Source organism: Manis pentadactyla, chromosome 9 (assembly GCF_030020395.1).
Source record: "Manis pentadactyla isolate mManPen7 chromosome 9, mManPen7.hap1, whole genome shotgun sequence".
NCBI classification, from domain to species: Eukaryota; Metazoa; Chordata; class Mammalia; order Pholidota; family Manidae; genus Manis; species Manis pentadactyla.
Window position 1 is genome coordinate 29,773,675 of NC_080027.1, and position 19,375 is coordinate 29,793,049.

General features: G+C 34.8%; 1 protein-coding gene and 1 long non-coding RNA gene across 16 annotated transcripts in view; one reads left to right on the plus strand and one right to left on the minus strand.

Annotated features, from left to right (window-relative positions):
* Positions 1-13,180, minus strand: part of LOC130684861 (uncharacterized) — a 43,553-nt gene extending 30,373 nt beyond the window's left edge. Inside the window, exon 1 of the long non-coding RNA XR_008999186.1 lies at positions 12,935-13,180. This is a non-coding gene — a long non-coding RNA (uncharacterized LOC130684861). The remainder of the gene's footprint in view (positions 1-12,934) is intronic.
* Positions 1-19,375, plus strand: part of PICALM (phosphatidylinositol binding clathrin assembly protein) — a 121,258-nt gene extending 101,883 nt beyond the window's left edge. For 8 of the 15 annotated variants that reach the window (XM_057507163.1, XM_057507158.1, XM_057507157.1 and 5 more), the window contains 5 exons: positions 339-362; positions 1,706-1,765; positions 3,184-3,288; positions 16,691-16,793; positions 18,002-19,375. In XM_057507163.1, the coding sequence (XP_057363146.1) occupies positions 339-362; positions 1,706-1,765; positions 3,184-3,288; positions 16,691-16,783 (282 nt within the window). In that variant the 3' untranslated portion in view covers positions 16,784-16,793; positions 18,002-19,375. The remainder of the gene's footprint in view (positions 1-338; positions 363-1,705; positions 1,766-3,183; positions 3,289-16,690; positions 16,794-18,001) is intronic. The other 7 variants (XM_057507159.1, XM_036906991.2, XM_036906992.2 and 4 more) reach the window with 3 other exon arrangements.

The window sequence follows — 19,375 nt, forward strand, 5'->3', positions numbered from 1 at the left end:
ACTATAAATTTTTAATTACTAGCTTTTTTTCTGTGGTAGACATTATATGATGCTCCCTATTTATGGGTTGCACTAAATTTGACACTGTTGACACTCCTGATTTTATGTTTTAATGACATTTGTAATCAGTAAACTGTTTTGTATGTAAGGGGATGATACTGTGCCAACCTTGATAGTGTTTTAGTATAGGTGTTTTTCCATTAGCTACTGAAACAAGGGATTTTAGGTAGTTAATGTACATGTGAACTAAAATGCTCTCTGTGTATTTTCTGTTGTGTAAGTACTTGTTCTAATCCAGTGTTATTGCATTATGTAATTGTTCTTCCTGGGAAAAACAGAATGGCATGCATTTTCCACAATACGTAAGTGACCAAAAACTAGCCTTTTTGCAATAAATTGGCATGCTATTAACCACTGCTGTAGCAGAATCTCATAACCTTCCAGCTATTACTTGTTTTCACATTCAGATTTTCAATGTGCCAAAAATTCTTCCTGGCATCTACTGGTTTCATGGGTGTGTTGCAGAATTGATTCTGATGGTGGCATGGGAAATACATATTTTTTTTCTTGCTTAATATTCTGCCATTTACTGCCAGATGGCTGGGTGTCTGTGTGTGTATCTGTGCTGCCACTATGCACTTGATGACTTCTGAATGAAGGGAAATGTTGATTGTGGTAATGTTGAAAATAACAATTGCATGAAATCCTACAGGCTTCTGCTGGACTTGGCAGTTTGTCTACTGCTCTTGCAGCTCTTGTAGGGAGAGACCAATAAGTCCTACATGTTCACCCAAATACTAAACTTTCAACTGTTCTTAGTTATGCTTCATTTAACTTCTTCATGCATACAATCAAATTGTCACATAATTTCAGTTTTTTTTATGTTTCAGCAGTGTTATTGGTCTTTCACCTGTATTCAGTTTTCATAACACATGCAGGGAATGTTGTTAAGACAGCAGATATATCTAAAGTTATTCTTGCTCAGATTGCATATTTGCAGAGCTTGAGTTACAAGTAGGACATGGGAGGGAATTTAAACATCTTAGCGGTAGGTTCTTCTTTGAAGCATTAAAGCATAAAGGTTTAGAAATGTGTTGTTTCCCCAATTTGGTGCTTTGCAGAAGATCATTTAAATAATTTTTGGAATAAATTAAAGAGGAATACTAACATATGTACTCTGTATAGGTGCTTCATAGTAGTCATACTCAGTAGTGGTTTGAAAGCTTTGGGATTCTTTGAAAAGAGTGAACAAAGTCCTTGAATACTAAATGTTTAGAAGATGAGATTGTTAATTGACTTGGGATCTTTAAATTTTTTTACTTTGCTGAAAAACTGAAGTACCTAGGAAAAAATCAGTGAAACTACTTTTTTTTGGTGAACATTTTTATGATAGTGATAGAATTTAAATTTTAGTACTTTGAATATTTTTTAAAATCTGAAGATTTTTAAAGCTGTAAAAGCATATTGAAATCTTAGATCACTGTATCTAAGTTTAAATGGTATTTTTTTCTTTCTAGTAATTCTGCTTCTCTGCTAATTTTGAGGTACTTTTTTTCATTGAGCATTAATTGACACAATTACTAATGACACAGTGTCACATTTAATCACAGCTGTCTTAGCAATTCTTCTTAGTTGAACTACAGCTATTAATACTTTGAACTCATGAGTTATACTTCCTTGTTTATTTTTTCTTTCACTGTATCAGGCACCCCCTGTAATGGCCTATCCTGCTACTACACCAACAGGCATGATAGGATATGGAATCGTAAGTATTTTTTCAGATGCAACTTTCTGAAAATAGGTTGATTCATATTTAATATGCCCTTTATTAGACTTAATTGAAAAAAGAACTTAGTGCCACACATACCATAGTGCTTCACATAGAATCTTGTTCCATAGCATTGGTTTCCTAAGTATTTCTAGAATAGTCATTATACAGCAGATACCATTTATTTATGTTTATAGTATTACTTTGCTTATTTTTCCCTTTCATAACTTTGCTAGGCATTTTATACTTCATTACAAAGTCATTTAGACATTAATGTTAACTCCAAGCCTTTGTTGCTAACATTTCTTGAATTGTACAGGGTAAATGTAGTAAAGGCCAGAGAAACTTTACTGTAACTAATTGTTATAGTACAAGACCAGTCCTTTAACCTTGAAGCTTCCCACAGTCCAGTCTACATTCTAGACTGCTTTTACTCTCCCCACTCTCTTCTTACAGAGACACACTTAAGATGAGGATGAAGGTAGTGGCTTCACCCCACCTTCCAGGCTTCAAGGGCTGTTGCTGGTTGCTTGGCTTTGTTACTGTTGCTGCTGTGCTATTTCCTTACTTAGGGTTTATAGGAGTTGCTCTTCGCCTACGTGTAAAGAGGTTTCGCAGCTTTTGGATTGGTGGTCATTATATAAGAAAGGAGTTTGCATAAAAACTCAGGCCATAAAGTGAAGTTTTCACTACAAATAGGAGACTACTTGGAAGGTTAAACAGAACTTGTAGATACAAGATTTTAGTTGTCTGTTTGCACTGTTTTGTTATGTATTAATGTTAATTTTTTAACATGAAGTAACTTTTTTTAAACAAAGAGTTGGTTAGTTGAGATTCTATTTTCAGTTACTCAGGCATGAACTGACTGACCTCTTTGTGTATAACTGAAGCCTTCTTGGTTCTTCCTAAAAATATCTGAAGTAAAATGGAAGAACCATAGAAAGTAAACCTCTTCAAAGGATCAACTGTAATTCACTTGTGATCTCTTGCATTATTATATAAGAACTTGATTTGATACCAAAGGCAGTTTACTTTGAAATGTCTTTGCTGTTTTACAGTTCTAAGTTTCCCTGTGTCTAAGTAAAGCTGGAAAATTTGGAAATTTTGGAAATTTTTTGGTTTAAATTGTTTTATCTGTTATATATATAGAAAGTTTTAAATTTTACAACACATTGTATTTTAAAAATTGAGCTTTTTTACAAACTTTCAAAAATTAGGATATTACAGAATTTCTATACAAAAAAAAATACTCTTAAAAATTTGTACCTGCTAGTCTTATTTGTATTCATAGGAATTTTCACTTTGAGTTAAAGCAGAAGTACTTGTACTTTTCATCTCTGTCATCCTTGTTTACTTACTCATAATAAAGAAGCTGTGAGTCAGCGTCCTTTAACTTTTTTTTTTTTTTTTTTTAGTCTCCTCAAATGGGAAGTGTACCTGTAATGACACAACCAACCTTAATATACAGCCAGCCTGTCATGAGACCACCAAACCCCTTTGGCCCTGTATCAGGAGCACAGGTATTAACATGCTACATGTAACTTTTCATGTGCTTGATGTGGGAAGGAATATAATACTTAAAAATCCTTTTAAGCAACTTGAGAATAAGTGATTTGCATTTTTCCCTTCATTGTGGTGGTTATTTGCTTCCTGTCTTTCTCATGTGAGAGCTTTTGGGAATACTGAGTATTTGGATGGAAAGTACAAGCAGATTATAAATATTGAAGATGGACAACTCTTGGTAACTTACGGGTAGTGGATCCAGCTGATGGTTTTTCTGAAGTTAAGGAATCTACTTTCTGTTCCAGGATTCTAGCATGCTCTTCTTTGTGAATCCTAGAAATCTGAACTCAGAGCTCCAGTGCGTTGGCTTAAATAGTGCAACAACACAGACATTGCCCTTGGGATGTTTGTAAAACTTGACAAGTCTTCTCAAAATTGTGAATGTTAGTTTTTCACTGGATAACTTCCTGCCACTGAAAACCAACCCCCAAAAAGGCACAATGCTTAAAATCCCATGCTGACATCATTTCTTTAAAGGAAACACTTTACTCTTCAAATGTTTCTAAGGCCCTCTCCTAGTTCCTGCAAATTCACCCTGAACATTTCAGTTTGTCTTTTATCTGATTATTGTTAGCTTTAGAGGAATCTGGATTGTTTTTTTAAAGCTTCTCACCATTATGGTTAGGAGAGGAAGATAGGACATTTCTTCGTTATTCACTTCTCCGGTGACATACTAAGTGATGAGACCCTTGTGAAGTGATAGAGTGGCTTGTCTTTAATGTCTGTGGCTCTGCTCGTATTATTTAGTAATTAGAAATAATTACATGCAATTGTTAAAGCACTGCTTTTCTTAACATTGCTTCCAATGCCAACTGATTGGTTACTTTCTGTGTTTAATGCTTACTTGAAAACATTTGTGTGAGCATTTGGTAATGGACTTATTTTCCTTTCCCACTTGAATACATGTAGTATAAACACTTGCCAGTGCATATAGTGTTATATTGCCAAAATTAGTTTGTATTGATCTGGTTTGAATCTAGTCTCTCTGTATTTCATAGACTAGTAAAGCACAGGAGATATGGTTCAGCATTTCTGAGTATTGAACTCATTTATTAAATGGCATCTTGGGGCTTTCCAGTAACTGGGAGTGGATAGTGAATTTAGTTCTAAAAAGATAAAATCCATGTGCTTCATAATTTGTGTGTTTGCCCAGATGCCCTTTTTTTCCCCTTGTCCATGTTAAAGGGGCCTTTTCTTTGTGTTGCTCAGTCGTCATTTAAGTATTCACAATGAAGATAGCTGGGAGTCAGAGTAATGGATATAGTCATTACTTATTTTTGTAAGTCAGTTACTTTTTATTCATTTGTTTTTATAAAGTGGATTATGGGTATTTATAGTTTTCTTTCTCTTCTGTCTTTTGCAAGCAGTATTTCTAAATTTTGGCTGAACTTGCTAAAGAAACATACTAAATTTTAGTGATCTTTCAAGATATTCATGATTTCCCTGAATTTGGTATAGATAGTTTCTTGAGATTATATGTCTTCCATACATCCTTTAGTTCTTTTCTTTGTTGTTCATACTTCTAATGTCAGGTATATAGCATTTATTTTAAAAATTATTTTTTTTCCCTGTAAGAAACTAAGTGGTAAGAACTTACATTTATTTTAGAAAAACAGCTACAGTCTAGTGCTGTAAATTTACCAGGAACTGCTAACTACAGAAGTCTTTTTGCTGATGTGTGGCTAAACCTTGCACTCACCCAGTCTGGGTTTTGTCTTGTAAACTGTTGTCTCAGAAACAGAATGTATTTGTTATCTTAAGCTTGGATACTGCCTGACAGTTTTCAAGCACTTTCACATACATTATCTCACCTTATTCTCAAAATAAATATTAAGGTAGATGGGCCTAGCATCACCATCCTGATTTATAGATAAAGAAAGCTAATTGTTGGTTGGACAGGTTCTTCTAGTAAATAAGTGTTGAAATGCAACTTACTCTAGGAAACCCTGATTCCTTGTCCAGTGCTTATTTGTACCACACTGCTTCACACTTTGTGCTAATGGGACTGAGCCCACATGGCCACTACAGTCTTCTCCAAAAGGAGTGAACCACTCTGCAAATTCCTTGGGTTTCCTACCGAATTATAAGATACACTTACACATTCAGGATGTAACTACTATTGTTGTCAAGAATATCCTGTACAGTTTTGGATAGTACTTTCAAACTTGAAACATTTTATATGAGTCTTTTTATTACTATTAATGTTAATATGGCAAAAAAAAAAAAAATCTTAGAGGTAGCGCCCTAGCATTTGCTCTTAACCCAGGTTTTATCTGTTGTCTTCTAAAATCCATGTAACTCCCATGAAACACCAAAAAAGTGTAAGAATTTCCATATGCATGAAAAGAAACAGTGACCAAAATACCTTTTCCTAGTTATTGTATGCCAGAAGAGAAAAAAATGAGAACATTAGGATGGTAAGTTTCTAGTTGAGAAATAAAATTTGAAATGAGTACTTTAAATATTGATTGAAAAAGCACATGAATGAAGGAAACAAACTAATAACTAGGAGAAGACAATCAGTGGTGATGAAGTGGCTCAGAGGTACTTTGGTCTTCTCATACAGTCATTCGAATCAGTTGAAAAGTCTCAGAGGCTTGTATCTTTCCATGTTACTTTTAATTCTTTTTCCCCCTTTGTTCTCTATGTGTCTCCTTGGAAAGACCTGCTAATTATTCCTCTGCTATTATTAGATCCACCCTTATGTTCTGCTGCCTTCATGCAGATTGAAACCTCTCTATCTCGTGCTTATTTTACAGTAGTCACCCTGTGTTCCTTGCCTTTCTAATTTAATCCATTATGTAGATACTGGAATAATTTTCTGTAGTCAGTATTTGTAGCTTCTTATCTCCATACTCAAAAATCTAAGGAAGTGAATCTAGATAAAACAATGTACACCTGCATCCCCTCAGCTTTCTTTATCTTAAAAACAAAGTCTCTGTATATATAAGTGTAACAGTGAGTAAAAAGAATATACAGGTTTTTCAGTTCCCATGCCTTTGCAGTTCTCAGTAAATGTCCAGTGCTCTGTTGTCTTTTCCAGAAGTTCTTCATCTGTCATAAAGTGGTTTTACTCTTTATTCATTCTTTAGTCATCTCTTGTCCCTTTCCAGTCCTTCTCAAATCTGAAGTTTCTTATCCTGCATTGTTTTTCTTTATGGAACTTTCACTACCTGACATCTGTCTGTCCATCCATCCATCCATCCATCCAGTCTAGCAAGAGATGCCTGTACTAGATTTGTAAGCCTCACAGAAGCAGGCTTCTCTGTGGCTTACTTCTATATCCCTGGTTCCTAGAATGGTGACTAACTCATAATAATTTTTAAACATGTTAAACAAGCAAATCTGGTTGAAAACTTACCCTTTCCATTGTGTAACTTATACTGTTCCTCACTGATCTCTCTTTTCACTTATAACCATTATAATAATTTATAGCAGTGTTCAAAATTGGTGTACTTTGTTGGCTAATAGTTACTGTAAGGTTGACTGTTAAATGACTGTTACCTGAGGAAAGAAGACAACTTTAATTTCATGATTGAATATTTTTAATAATTAAAAAATTAAACCTGTCATCTTTGAAGTAAATGACTTTGAATTAAGATTTTCTCGTGCATTAGTTTTTAATGATACTTAGTCCCTTGAATTTTGTTCATTCAGTGTTAGCTGTAAACAAAATAATTTTTCCTAATGAATTACCTTTCAATTGTTTTTTCATTACTTTGCTCTCCTTTTTCAGTTGGATTCAAATTCTTTGAAGGCAGAGAACATCTCTTCGTACATTGTAAATGGTAGTTTAAATGTAAAATAAATTCCATCAAAATAGATCTTTTAATCAAATCCCATGTGTATAGCTATTGCCAAAAATCTTTTCCTACTCCTTGAAGCATTCTTTTGGAAGCCATTATTCACCTAGGGCATAACTTGTAGCCCCTGGTCTCTTGCCTACTTACTATTAAATCAGGGTAATATTTCTGAGAGTACTTAAGTCCTTCAAAATGTTTATCTTCTTGCCATTTATTGAGGCATTCCACACAATGTGTTTTGTGTTCTGCATTATATCTAGGTTATTCTAAGTGCTACATTTCTGCCTGTTAGTGAGAAAGTAGCTAAAACCTTCCAGATGGTTATTAGCTCAGACTGTTCTGTTCTTCAGGAAATTGTCTTCATCATTGCTTTAATTTAATCAACTACACTATAGTATTGAAATTATGCCTTCCTATATACTTGCCTTGTTCCCTCCCTGCTTTTTGTGCTGGCTGTTGTATATTTTTAAGATATTTTTATGTAACTGTTAGTTGCTTAAAGATAGGCACTGTTATTCTGTTTCATGCCTAACATTGTAGCTTTTTTTTTTTAATATGTTTCCAATAGTGCATCATCCTAAATGGTTGACTACATGGAAAATACTAGATTCCTATGGTTAGTGCTTTGTTTCTCTTGCACACTTCCTCACAGTTCTGCTCACTACTTGATTGTGTGTTACAGGTTACTAGGGTATCTGTTTATCAAGTTGGGGAGAACAGGGATTCTATGCCTTCACTTGTGCTTTATATAAATTTTACTGGTACTTACTGGTATTTAAATGTCTGGCCGACTAATAGTTTGTAAACTCATTCTGCATTATGATATGCAGCTATTACCTTACTAAGCATAAAGACATTTTACCTTAGATTCAGTTTTCTTCTGAAAGTCAATGTGATGTGAAGCAACATTCTTTAATGAATCTTTAGAAGGGAATTTAGATGTTGATGAGCTTTGGGGAAAAGTATTGTTGTGTTTGTTATGTTCTAATCACTCCCTTACATCAGAAACTCACTGATTCCTTACCAGTTTGTTTTCCCAAAAACAGTAGGAAAACCCTAGTGTTTTATTTGGGCATTTAACTTAAAAACTAAGCATATTAAAAGGTTTTTGGCTTCTTGATTTGGTATTGGGTGTTTTTTATGGAGGATTGCCTGTTCACAGAGGATATGTATAAAGATACAAAATGGCTGCTGTGTTTTGGTTTGTAATAGCCAATTTTAAGTAAATCTGACATCAGTTAAATGTCTGAAAGGAAACAATGGCTTGTTGTGAGTGATTTTTTACCCTTCTAAATAGGGGCACTGTTAGCTTTAGATATTGGAATAATTCAAGTCTTAACACACAAAAAATGGCCTTTATAATGACTTTCTTGTGTGTAAGAACTAATGGCTCTCTTCACTTTAAGGTTTAGGTTTTTTTTTTTTTTTAATTTTCTTGGTGTGTAACTGTGGAAGTTGGCAGTGCGTCTTCTGTCAGCTGATCTGCCCAGCTGGATTTCTTTGAAGAAGGCCTTTTGCCTTGTTAGCAGTGTATTGTGCTCATTCATCCGTACCTAGTAAAAGATATTAGGAGAAAATTTGGGAATTAGTACCATAGGTGAAAATGGTTCTCTAATCCCCAGGGCACACCTGAAATCTGTCACAACAAAAATCTGAGGCGTTCATCTGCTGACCTCTATTAATAATAAGACAACCTGTAGAACAAGCCCTTTTTACTACTTTTTGCTAAAGACATTCTTTCTAAAAAAGTGGAAATCTAATTTCTTCAAAAGGAGAACATACTGTAAAATCTTGAGTGACTGAAACTCTACAGAATCTTCACGGTGAGCATCATGACCACATATAGCATTGTGTGTAGAAAGCACAGGGGTGTATTGCCTAATTTACTTCTCTAGCCCCTTTTAAAAAATTATTCCTCTGTTCTGACTTTAACTTTCTCCTATATGTCCTAGTATGTTAATTATAGCCATAAATTCTAGCAGAGTCTAAATTAATTGTGATAGCAAGTTTTAGAGAGGAAGCAAAGCACCAGATCTGCATTTGAGTCTGTTCTTAGTGTTGTAAGGCTGTTGTAACCTAGTGTACCACAAACTTGATGGCTTAAAACAACAGAAATTTATTCTGAAAACGAGATATCAGCAGAGCCATACCTCTTCTGGATTTTCCAGCTGTTGGTAGCCCCAGTCATTCTTCGGTTTGCAGCCACAGCACTCAGTCTCTGCCTGTGTTATACGGCATTCTCCTTGCATCTCTGTCTTCACATGGTATTTCCCTCTTCGAAAAAAGACACCAGTCACTGGAATAGGACCCACCCTGATGACCTCACTGTACTTTCCTTATGTGTGCAAAGACCCTGTTTCCAAATATGGGCACATTCATAGGTACACATTCAGCATATCTTTTTGGGACCACAGTTCAATAGAGTCTGTTTGACGACTCCTCAGTCAGTGTTCCATGGCAAATTGCCTATATAACTTTGATGAGCCTGATTTTACCTTTTATACTTACATTTAATTATTTTGTCTCATTATAGTACTGATTGACATAAACCTAGATTTTCATTTTCCTTGGTTTTGAGGGGGTAATAAATTGAAATCTACCAGGAATCAGCAGTGAACACTTCGATAGTCTGAACCAGGTTTCATGATTCCCATTCATCAAATGGAACTTTAAAAGGACTTTTCTCTTACCATTGAAAGCACTTCTGATATATGGAAGATGTTTATTTTTAGCATAGATCCGTTAATATTTTCTCCCATGAGTTTAGGAAATCTTTTGATCTATTTCCCACTCTAGTATGGTTTTCTTTAGCTTTTTGTCAATTTAGGGTGACATAATTATAATGAGATGACTTAGATGCCATTTTGGAATAACACTGCTTCTGTATTAATAGTTTTAAATTATTGTAGACTCTAGCAGTAGTCTTCAGTTTTAGAGGGTGTAGATTGAATGAGGAGCGCTCCTAGATCATTGTCTGTTGCCTCCAAGATGAGTAGTGCTTTGAGGGTGATAGGAGTAATGTTAACATAACTTTGTGTTTTATTGATAGCTAAGAAACCTCAGATGGGGTTATGTTAAGCATAAACCCAAGAAACAGTTACCAAAGACTATACTCAACCTACAGGGCAGGCTCTCTACCTTAAACAGTAGAGAAGTCCTCTCCTTATTTTATTTATTTTTTATTGAAACATGTTCGATAGTATTATATTGGTTTCAGATGTACAACATAGTGACTGGACAATTATATACATTAGTAAATGCTCACCATGATGTGTATTTACTATCTGTCAACAGAAAGGTGTTACAGAGCTATTGACTATATTACCTATGCTGTACTTTCATCCCCATGACTATTTATATTATGATTGAGATTTTGTGCACCTTTATCCTCTTACGTATTTAACCCACCCACCCCAACCCTTCCTTCATGGTAACCACCAGTCACTGTTCATTGTATTTTATCTACTGCTATTCTGTTCATTGTATTTTGTTTTTAGATTCCACATGTAAGTAATATCATATGGTATTTGTTTTTCTCTATCTGGTTTATTCACTTAGCATAATACCCTCTAGGTCCATCCATGTTCTTGCAAATGGCAGGATTTCTTTCTTATGGCTGAGTAACATTCCATTGTGTGTATGTACCACATCTTTATCCATTTATTTGCTGATGAACGCTTTGGTTGCTTCCATATCATGGCTATTAGAAATGATGCAGAAAACATAGGGGTGCATATGTCTTTGGATTAGTGATTTTGTTTTCTTCAGGTAGATTCCAGAAAGTGGAAATACTGAATCATATGGTAGTTCTATTTTCATTTTTTTGAGAAACCTCCATACTGCTTTCCATGGTGGCTGCAAAAATTTACATTCCCACGAATGGTGTACTGAGGGTTCCTTTTTTTCCACATCTTCACCATCACTTCTTATTTATTGTTTCATTGATATTAACCATTCTATCAGGTGTGAGGTGATAGCTCACTGTGGTTTTGATTGCATTTCCATGATGACTACTGATGTGAAACATCTTTTCACATGTCTATTGGCCATCTGTATGTCTTCAAAAAGATGTCTCTTCAGGTCCTTTACCCATTTTTAAATCATTTTAAATTATATTGAGTTGTATGAGTTCTTTCCATATTTTGGATATTAGCCCCTTATTGGATATATCATTTGCAATATCTTCTTCCATTCAGTAGATTGTTTTTTCATTTTGTTGCTGGTTTCCTTTGCTGTGCAGATGCTTTTTGGTTTGATGTAGTCCCACTTGTTTATTTTTGCTTTTGTTTATCTTGCCTGGGGTGACATATCCAGAAAAAAATTAATGCCAGTATTTAAGAATTTTACTGCCTGTGTTTTCTTGCAGGAGTTTTATGGTTTCAGGCCTTACATTTAGGGCTCTAATCCATTTCAGGTTTACTTTTGTGTATGGTGTAAAATAGTGATCCAGGTTCATACTTTGGTGTGTAGCTGTCCAATTTTTCCAGCACGACTTATTGAAGGCACTGACTTTTCCCCATTTTGTAGTCTTGCCTCCTTTGTCATATAATTGAACATAGAAGTGTGGGTTTACTTCTGGACTCTCTATTCTGTTTCAGTGGTTCATGTGTCTGTTCTTGTGACAGTACCATACTGTTTTGATTACTGTAGCTTTGTAGTACAGTTTGAAATCAGGGAGCATGATACCCCCAGCTTTGGTCTTCTTTCTCAAGATTACTTTGACTATTTGAGGTCTTTTTGTGGTTCCAAATAAATTTTAAGATTATTTGCTTATTAGTTCTTTGAAAAATGTAATTTGGTAGGGATTCCATTGACCTTGTAGATTGCTTTGGGTAGTAAGACCATTTTAACAATATTAATTCTTCCTATCCGTGAGCATGGAAAATCTTTCCATTTTATTTGTGTCATCTTCAGTTTCATTCATCAGGGTTTTATAGTTTTCAGAGTACAGGTCTTTCACCTCCTTGGTTAGGTATATTCCTAAATACCTTACTCGTTTTGATACAGTTGTAAATGGAATTGTTGTCTTAATTTATCTTCCTGCTAGTTCATTATTTTTATATAGAAATGAAGTAGATTTCTCTATATTGATTTTATATCCTGTTAACTACTGAATCTTTATTCTGGTTACTTTTTGGTAGGGTTTTTAGGGTTTTCTGTATACAGTATCATGTAATGTCCAAATAGTGACAATTTTACTATCTTTGCTCCTCTTTTTCTAGTTGATTTAGGTGTAGAGTTAAATTGTTTGAGGTATTTCTTATTTCTTGAAGTAGGCCTGTATCACTATAAACTTTCCTCTTAGAACTGCTTTTGCTTCATCCCAAAGATTTTGAACTATTATTGTTCTCGATTTTCATTATTCCCCAAGTGTTTTTTTTTTATTTCCTCTTTAAAGAAATCCTCTCTTCTGGCTGTCCTTCATAGAGACAGCTGAGGAATAGCTTTATCTTTAGTATAAAATATTGGAATGCAATACTGTATATTTATATCCCTGTGTAACTGGATTCAAATGTACCACTAATGGCCTGGCTCTGTTTTAAACATACTCCAAAAACAACTTACTGTTCTGTGACCAGCTGATGTTTCTGCGGAGTCCTGTTAAGTATTGCTGTGGTCTCTGAATGTTTTGATTGCAAAAGCATTATCAGGAAAATATTTTTTAACCACGTGCCCTCAGTGTATGTGTATTTATAAATTATGTATTCCTACAACAATATATTAGGTATATTAAAAACTTGTAAAAAGTAGAAATTTTGAGAGTGAAAATTAAGAGAAAGGGTGAAATTAAGAGAAAGACTGTTTTTATACAGAGATTGTTATATCACCAAAAAGCATTTAAATTTAACATGTAATAGTATGTTTATTATGTGTATTCACTGCTAGTTGCTGAATAAGAGACAAGTAAAATGTTTTCATCTGAGGAGCCTCCAGGTGAGTATAGTATGGAAGCACAAAAAAACTGGCTGTAGAAAAAGAATAAGGAAACAGAGTGTTGTGAACACAGTGGAAGAGCAAACGCACCACAGATTTGATGACATTTGAGCTGGGCCTCTTATTTAAGAATAGAAAAGCATTTGGTTGTAAGTAGTAGGGAAAATTGAATTAATATTTCAGTTACTAGTATATGCCATGCAACCTGCTGGATGCTTTATGTATATTTTCATTTAATCCTCAAGACCATCCATAGATGGGGGTATAGTATTGGATCTAGATATTCTAAACCCCATTTTATAAAAGAGCCAGGATTAGATTCAGTTCCATCTTTGTACAAAACTGCTGTCATCCCTGGCAAAGATAGTCTACCCATTTTCTCTTAAGACGTTGACTCTGCTTTTCTAACAGAGACAAAACTAGTCTATATAGCATTGCTGTTTGCTATCTAGGCTTGTGAGTGACTGAAAATTGAATATGTAAGGATGCGGCAAAGTTTATTCTTCTCTAAGAATCTTAAGCACAGCCAATGGTAATGTCAGGTGTTAATCCTTAAATATTAATTCTTTATTCTCCCACAGACTTTAAATTGCACTAGTGTCACTTTCTAAGACTGCTGCTGTTTTCTTTCTTTGGTGTTAAATGGCAGTATAATGAAGGAGTAAACCAGTTTTTATGGTTTTTAGTGTATCAATTGAATTCTTTTTACTCTAGGTATGCTTGCCTTTTTATTAAAGTTAACTGTAACCTTTTTATTAAAGTTAACTTACAGTTTCTGTACTCTTAAACTAAACAAACTCTACAATCAAAAAGTCTTTGGCGAGAAAAGCAAATTTTTGGTAATGTTAGAATTTTCATTTCAGCGTTTTATTTTTAAAGATTGATTAGAGTGAAGGGAAGGCATGAAGGAATTTCAAATAAGAGTTGCCATTATTAATTACTTGTAAATCTTAGTGTTTTTATTTATGTGCTGCTCTTCTTTCACTGCTTATCAATATTTCGTTTTCCTGTAAAATAAATGGGAAGAAAAAATGTGTCTATTAGACTAGTAAGACCTGACCACTTTGTTTAACAGGTATATTTATTTGTGGTATAGGCCAGTTTAATTTGAACAAACTGATAGCTGTACTAATTTTTTAAAGCACTGTGGGAGCTGTGGTACAAAGTATTATTTTTAAATAAATGGGTAAAAGGTTGTTTTTGTTCTTCTATGATGCCATATTTATAGTAGAATTTGGACAATTACAATTTGTTTTATGTTGGCTTGTAAAATTTGGTGATTTTGCAATTAATAATATGTTAGGTTTTTCTTAAAAATCCTTGTTCTCCAGGACTTAGCAGCCCTTATGTGTTCTTTAATTTATTTATAAGACTAAGTAAAGAGTCGGCTCTTGTAATTTCTGGCGACTTTTTCAGACTTTTAAAATCCATGCTCACCAACCAGGATCCTGTTTCCCCTTTGTGCTCTTTTGTTCTTCCTGCTTGCCCTGAGCAGTGGTCAGGCTATTGCAGCCTGTTTCCTTTCCTTCTCTTATTTTATTTACTCTGACTGCGTTTCCACATGTGCATAGTTTACCTATGCTTTGGTACAAGTTCTGGGAAGGGATAAGACCAGATGGTCAAAGGCTGCTTTGTGGCCTGATCCGTAGCACTCTGCAGTCGGCCAGACCAGCCTGTGGTCTGTGATTTCATCTGCCTGGGATGGATATTGATAACATGACACTTAATGTAGGGATAGTAAGTCTTGTTTTCTCATGTTTCAATTTAGCTACATGTGTGTGGATTTTACTGATTTAACAGACTAGAATTATTAGAAACTAGCACTTTTATCCCCCAAGAAAAATGTATCCTCTGTAACATTATTTGTAAGTCTGTAGGACTTCTTCCTAGCAATATGCTCACATATGAGAAGAATAGAAGTGTTCTTTGCCCACATTGTTCAGGGGGGTTTTCCTCTGGACCGTCAGGTCTTCAGATTGCTGCCTTCATGAAAACATTTGATTTAAGATAATATTTTAGTGGGATTCTCACCGTAGACTCAAGATTTTGGATGTGATCTATCTGCAATAAGCAGGTTTTTGTTGTTTTTGTTTTAACTTTAAGTGTAAGAGAAAAATCTGTTTTGAAGAGAAACCCAGTTAATTTTAGATTCCCTCTGGCTCAGTGACTGATGATCCCTTTATAAGGATCATTCTGCTTCTCAGTGGTTATCCATGATTGGTCTAAAATGGGAGGAAGAGACATCTTTCCAATTAAGTTGCACCTTAATCTGTTCCTGCGTGGATGATACTTGAATCCCCAAATACAAACATTCTGCCCCAGCCTGCTTATGTAATTCCATCATCCTTCTGTTTTCTCTTCCCATTGTCTTTGAACATTTATATCTAAGAATAAGGTATGGATTGTGAAAATGACTCAACCACTAATATAACTGACTATGATTTCTAAGCCTGTAAATTGATCTTGGTGTCCAAAGCAGCAAATTACATGTACTGGTGATACATTTGTTGAAACTCATTGGCTATTCTCTATCGTGCTTTTCTTAAAAAAAATTAAAAGGAAGGAATGAGATCACTTTGAACCAGCAAAGACAGATTTTCAGTCTTGAAATCCACTGTAAGATTTGAATGTTGAAGTGTGAATTGAAACTACTTGCACTTAGTCAACTTCATTGAACACCCCTAAAAGGACAGCTCATTTCATTGGTATCCCTGTGTTTCGTGCCTCTGCAGTCTTATGGCAGGGGAGGGGGGGAAAGGTAAAAGGTTGTTACAAACTAAAATGGCTCGTGTTTGGTTTGAAATACTCTTTAAGTAGGCTGGGTGAAGCATGTGTATATATGAAAATGAACATCTTGGTTCTTCAGGAACTCTTTCTTTGAGGTAATACTAAAGATACATTATTGGGTTCAACCAACAGTCCACTTGACTTACTGTATATTCAAATGACTGTTAGCAGCAAATTCCTACAATCAAGCAAATGTATTAAAACAAGCAGAATCAAAGATCTTAAGTATTCCCTATATTTGGGGCACTATGTTGGCAGTTGTTCTAGGTGACCTGTAAGGACACCGTCAGAGTATATACATCAGGATATATATAGCATGTCCAGATAAACAGGCAGGAGATAACTCCATGTGTAGAAAAGTGTGAGCACTGAGGACAGAACTTTTCACCTCTTATAAGGAAGGAAAAAAAATTATTACAGCTAGATGTGTTGAGTCTGGACTGGAATAGAGTTTTCAGTTTCAGCCTGGACACAGGAACATCTTCCCTCAGTTAAAAAGAAAAACCACATTTATGCCCTTCCCATCTTCCCCTCTCCCCAAAACACATACAATGAAAGCCTTACCCATGGGTCAGTTTATGTTGACCTTTTTGAGTAGAAGACTTTATTCCCTTGGGCTTTCAGACAGTTTGTTTTCTGAAAAACACATGCCATTTGACACCCTTTATTTGACATGAGACTGGAACTTTGTTTTAATAACTCCATTTTCTACAAAGGCTGCCTTTATTAAAGATGACAAAACAAGCCACTTCTTCTTTCATTACATTTTCTGCTTTCATGTTCTGTCATTCTGAGATCTTTTTTTCTTTCCCTCTCTCTGTCTTCTTTCCCCCAGCTGTCTGCAGCATCCAGCCCCTCCAGTCACAGTCCTCACAGAGCTTCAGGAAAGGACCCTTTTGCAGAGCTCTCTTTGGAGGATTTCTTATAAATCACTTTAGGTATTGCTGCTTGTTGGGGGAGATGGGGACTTAAATACTTATAAAAATTACCAAACATTTTAAGTACCATTCACTCTTCTCCTTTGTTTCTTTAAAGGACTCTAGGTTCCCTCTCTTCCTCCTCCTCCTCCTCTATTCTTTATGTGAAGAATAAAAATAGATCATGATAGGACATAAGGACAAACAACTTTTGGAAAATGTCCTTAATGCATCTCTCATGTTTATATATAAGCATCCACCCCTCACTGCAGATGGATGAGATATAATACGACCCTTAAAAACTGGGTGTTTTAGTCAGTCTTTAAAGATTTATAGAGAGCAACATGATTTTACACATTGGATGAGAGCTTGATTGGGAGCATCTTTAGTTTTAATATAATGGCCATAGTTGTGAAAAATTCATTTTAACAATTTCTTTAAAAGGTTATATTTGTATATATGGGTTTTCAGTTAAAAATAGTAACATTTTCCAAAAAAAACACCTTATTATTTGTTTAAAGTTAAGGCAAGTGAATACTTAAGCACTTTTTGATAGATATCTGATTCTGCATTTGATCCACACTGACTCTTCTTGCTGGAAGACAGTGTAATTTGTTCTTCTTGGTGCTCTAGCCCTCAGTGTAGATACACTTTCTAGATCTCTGAGAGATTGTACTCTTCTGATCTGATAGTAGTTCATTATCATATCTACTTCACTAATGTCTTTGGATGAATAGTGTAAGGGATATCCTGAGTGATATATGGGTGAACAGTGAAAACCTATTTGAAAAGTATTTGCTCGTAGATCTTTCAGATTTTGATTTATATTAATAAATTACTTAGTAAGCATAATGTTACTATTCCTTTAATTATCTCTAATTTTATGGCATCATTTGGAAACATATTTCAAATTTTGCTTTCCTAAGTGAGATTTTTATGTGGATATTGTGTTCATGGAAAGATTTTCTGAACTGTCAGGGAAAGTTGCTCATCATCTTCCTTCTACCCCTTGGATTTTAGCAATTAGATATTTATAAGGACCACGAATTGGGCTTCAAATACTGAGTTCCGGCACATGATAAGCTGGTAATTTGTTTTTTAATCAGGGTTTGTAATAAGCATGTTATGAACAGTTCTGGGCCAATTGGATGTTAAAAGCCACAAAGCATTTTTATTTCTGAGAAGACATCCTACAATGCAATAATTGACTTAAACTTTTCTTTTTCCAGATACAGTTTATGTAACTAGATGGAAGAGAATGGAATTACTCCAAAAGGACAAGTGCTCAAACAGCAAATACTTACTTCCAGCAAAATCCAAACTGCTGTCTCTTAAACTCTCTACTTCCATTAGAATGCTACAGTAATCCAGTGAAGGCCCATGAAGGAAATTGGGATTAGTCTATAGGAGAACATATCAATACAGTTTATAAAGCCAAGAATTGCCATGATTTCAGACTAAGATCTGTCTTTTTGGTGACTAACCCTTCAGTTCTTTCAACTCCTAATAATACCCATAATCAGTAACCTCCCAAGAATAGCCCATATTTGGAAAGTGTCAAATTTGTATTTGGAAAAGCTGCCTGGAGAAAAGAGCTGTGTCCTTTACTATAATGCAACAGGACTCTTTTGGGGGGAATCAGAAATCATAATTCTTAATTATGCAGTATTTTTCTTTTCTCCAGTCCTCACAGATACAGAAACAGTAACTAAAATTAACTTCTTTTTAAAAAAATTATATATTCAGTTTGCAGTAGACATTCCTTAAGTATTTGTATTTATTTATGATTATCAATTTACATAACATTAATATTGTATCAAACCTCCTTATGAAAATCAGTATGGATGTACATGGTATGCTTGATTTTTATCCACAAGAATGAATCTGATTCAGAATGCTTTTCAGCTGACATACAGAGCACTAAATATTTTAAGGCAAATCCATAGGTCTGAAATGTTTAAGAGTTCTCAGTCTCTATGGGATTAAGGGAAGCATTATAAATGCATTAATCCATATAGTCAATTCTGTGCCTAGGATTTTGCAAGGGAACAGTTCACTGACTAGGAAAGCACTACATTTTAGTTCAGCATTAGTGCATTGGGAAGGAACTTTACTGCTTTGTGCTTGGCATGTCATTATTTTCCATTTGACATTAGGGCCTTTCCAACATGAATGTGAGGAATTGCTTTCACTTCAATACTTTCCTTCTTTTCAGTAAAACTCTAGGAGGTGTGATGGGGGGGAGGGAAGGAAACAAAATCCTTGATCCTTTTATTTGGCTCATGCCATGTTATGATCATGTACCTTTTAAATAAGGGGAAATAGTATCTTTAAAGTTAATGTCTAGCCAAGAGTTTAGTTAACGAAGAATTAAACTGCACTGTTGATCGGTGCTTTGTGTAAATACATCTTAATGTTTCAGTTGAGAGGGGCCTTAAGAAGGACAGTTCATTGTAGGAAAGCAATTCTGTACATGAGTTTAAGCATACTTGTTGCATTGTCTCTGCAGATTCTATTTTTGTTTACAATATTAAAATGTATGTTAGCAAAAATGGGTGGATTTTCAAATAAAATGCAGCTTCCACAAAACTTTTGTTATGGTA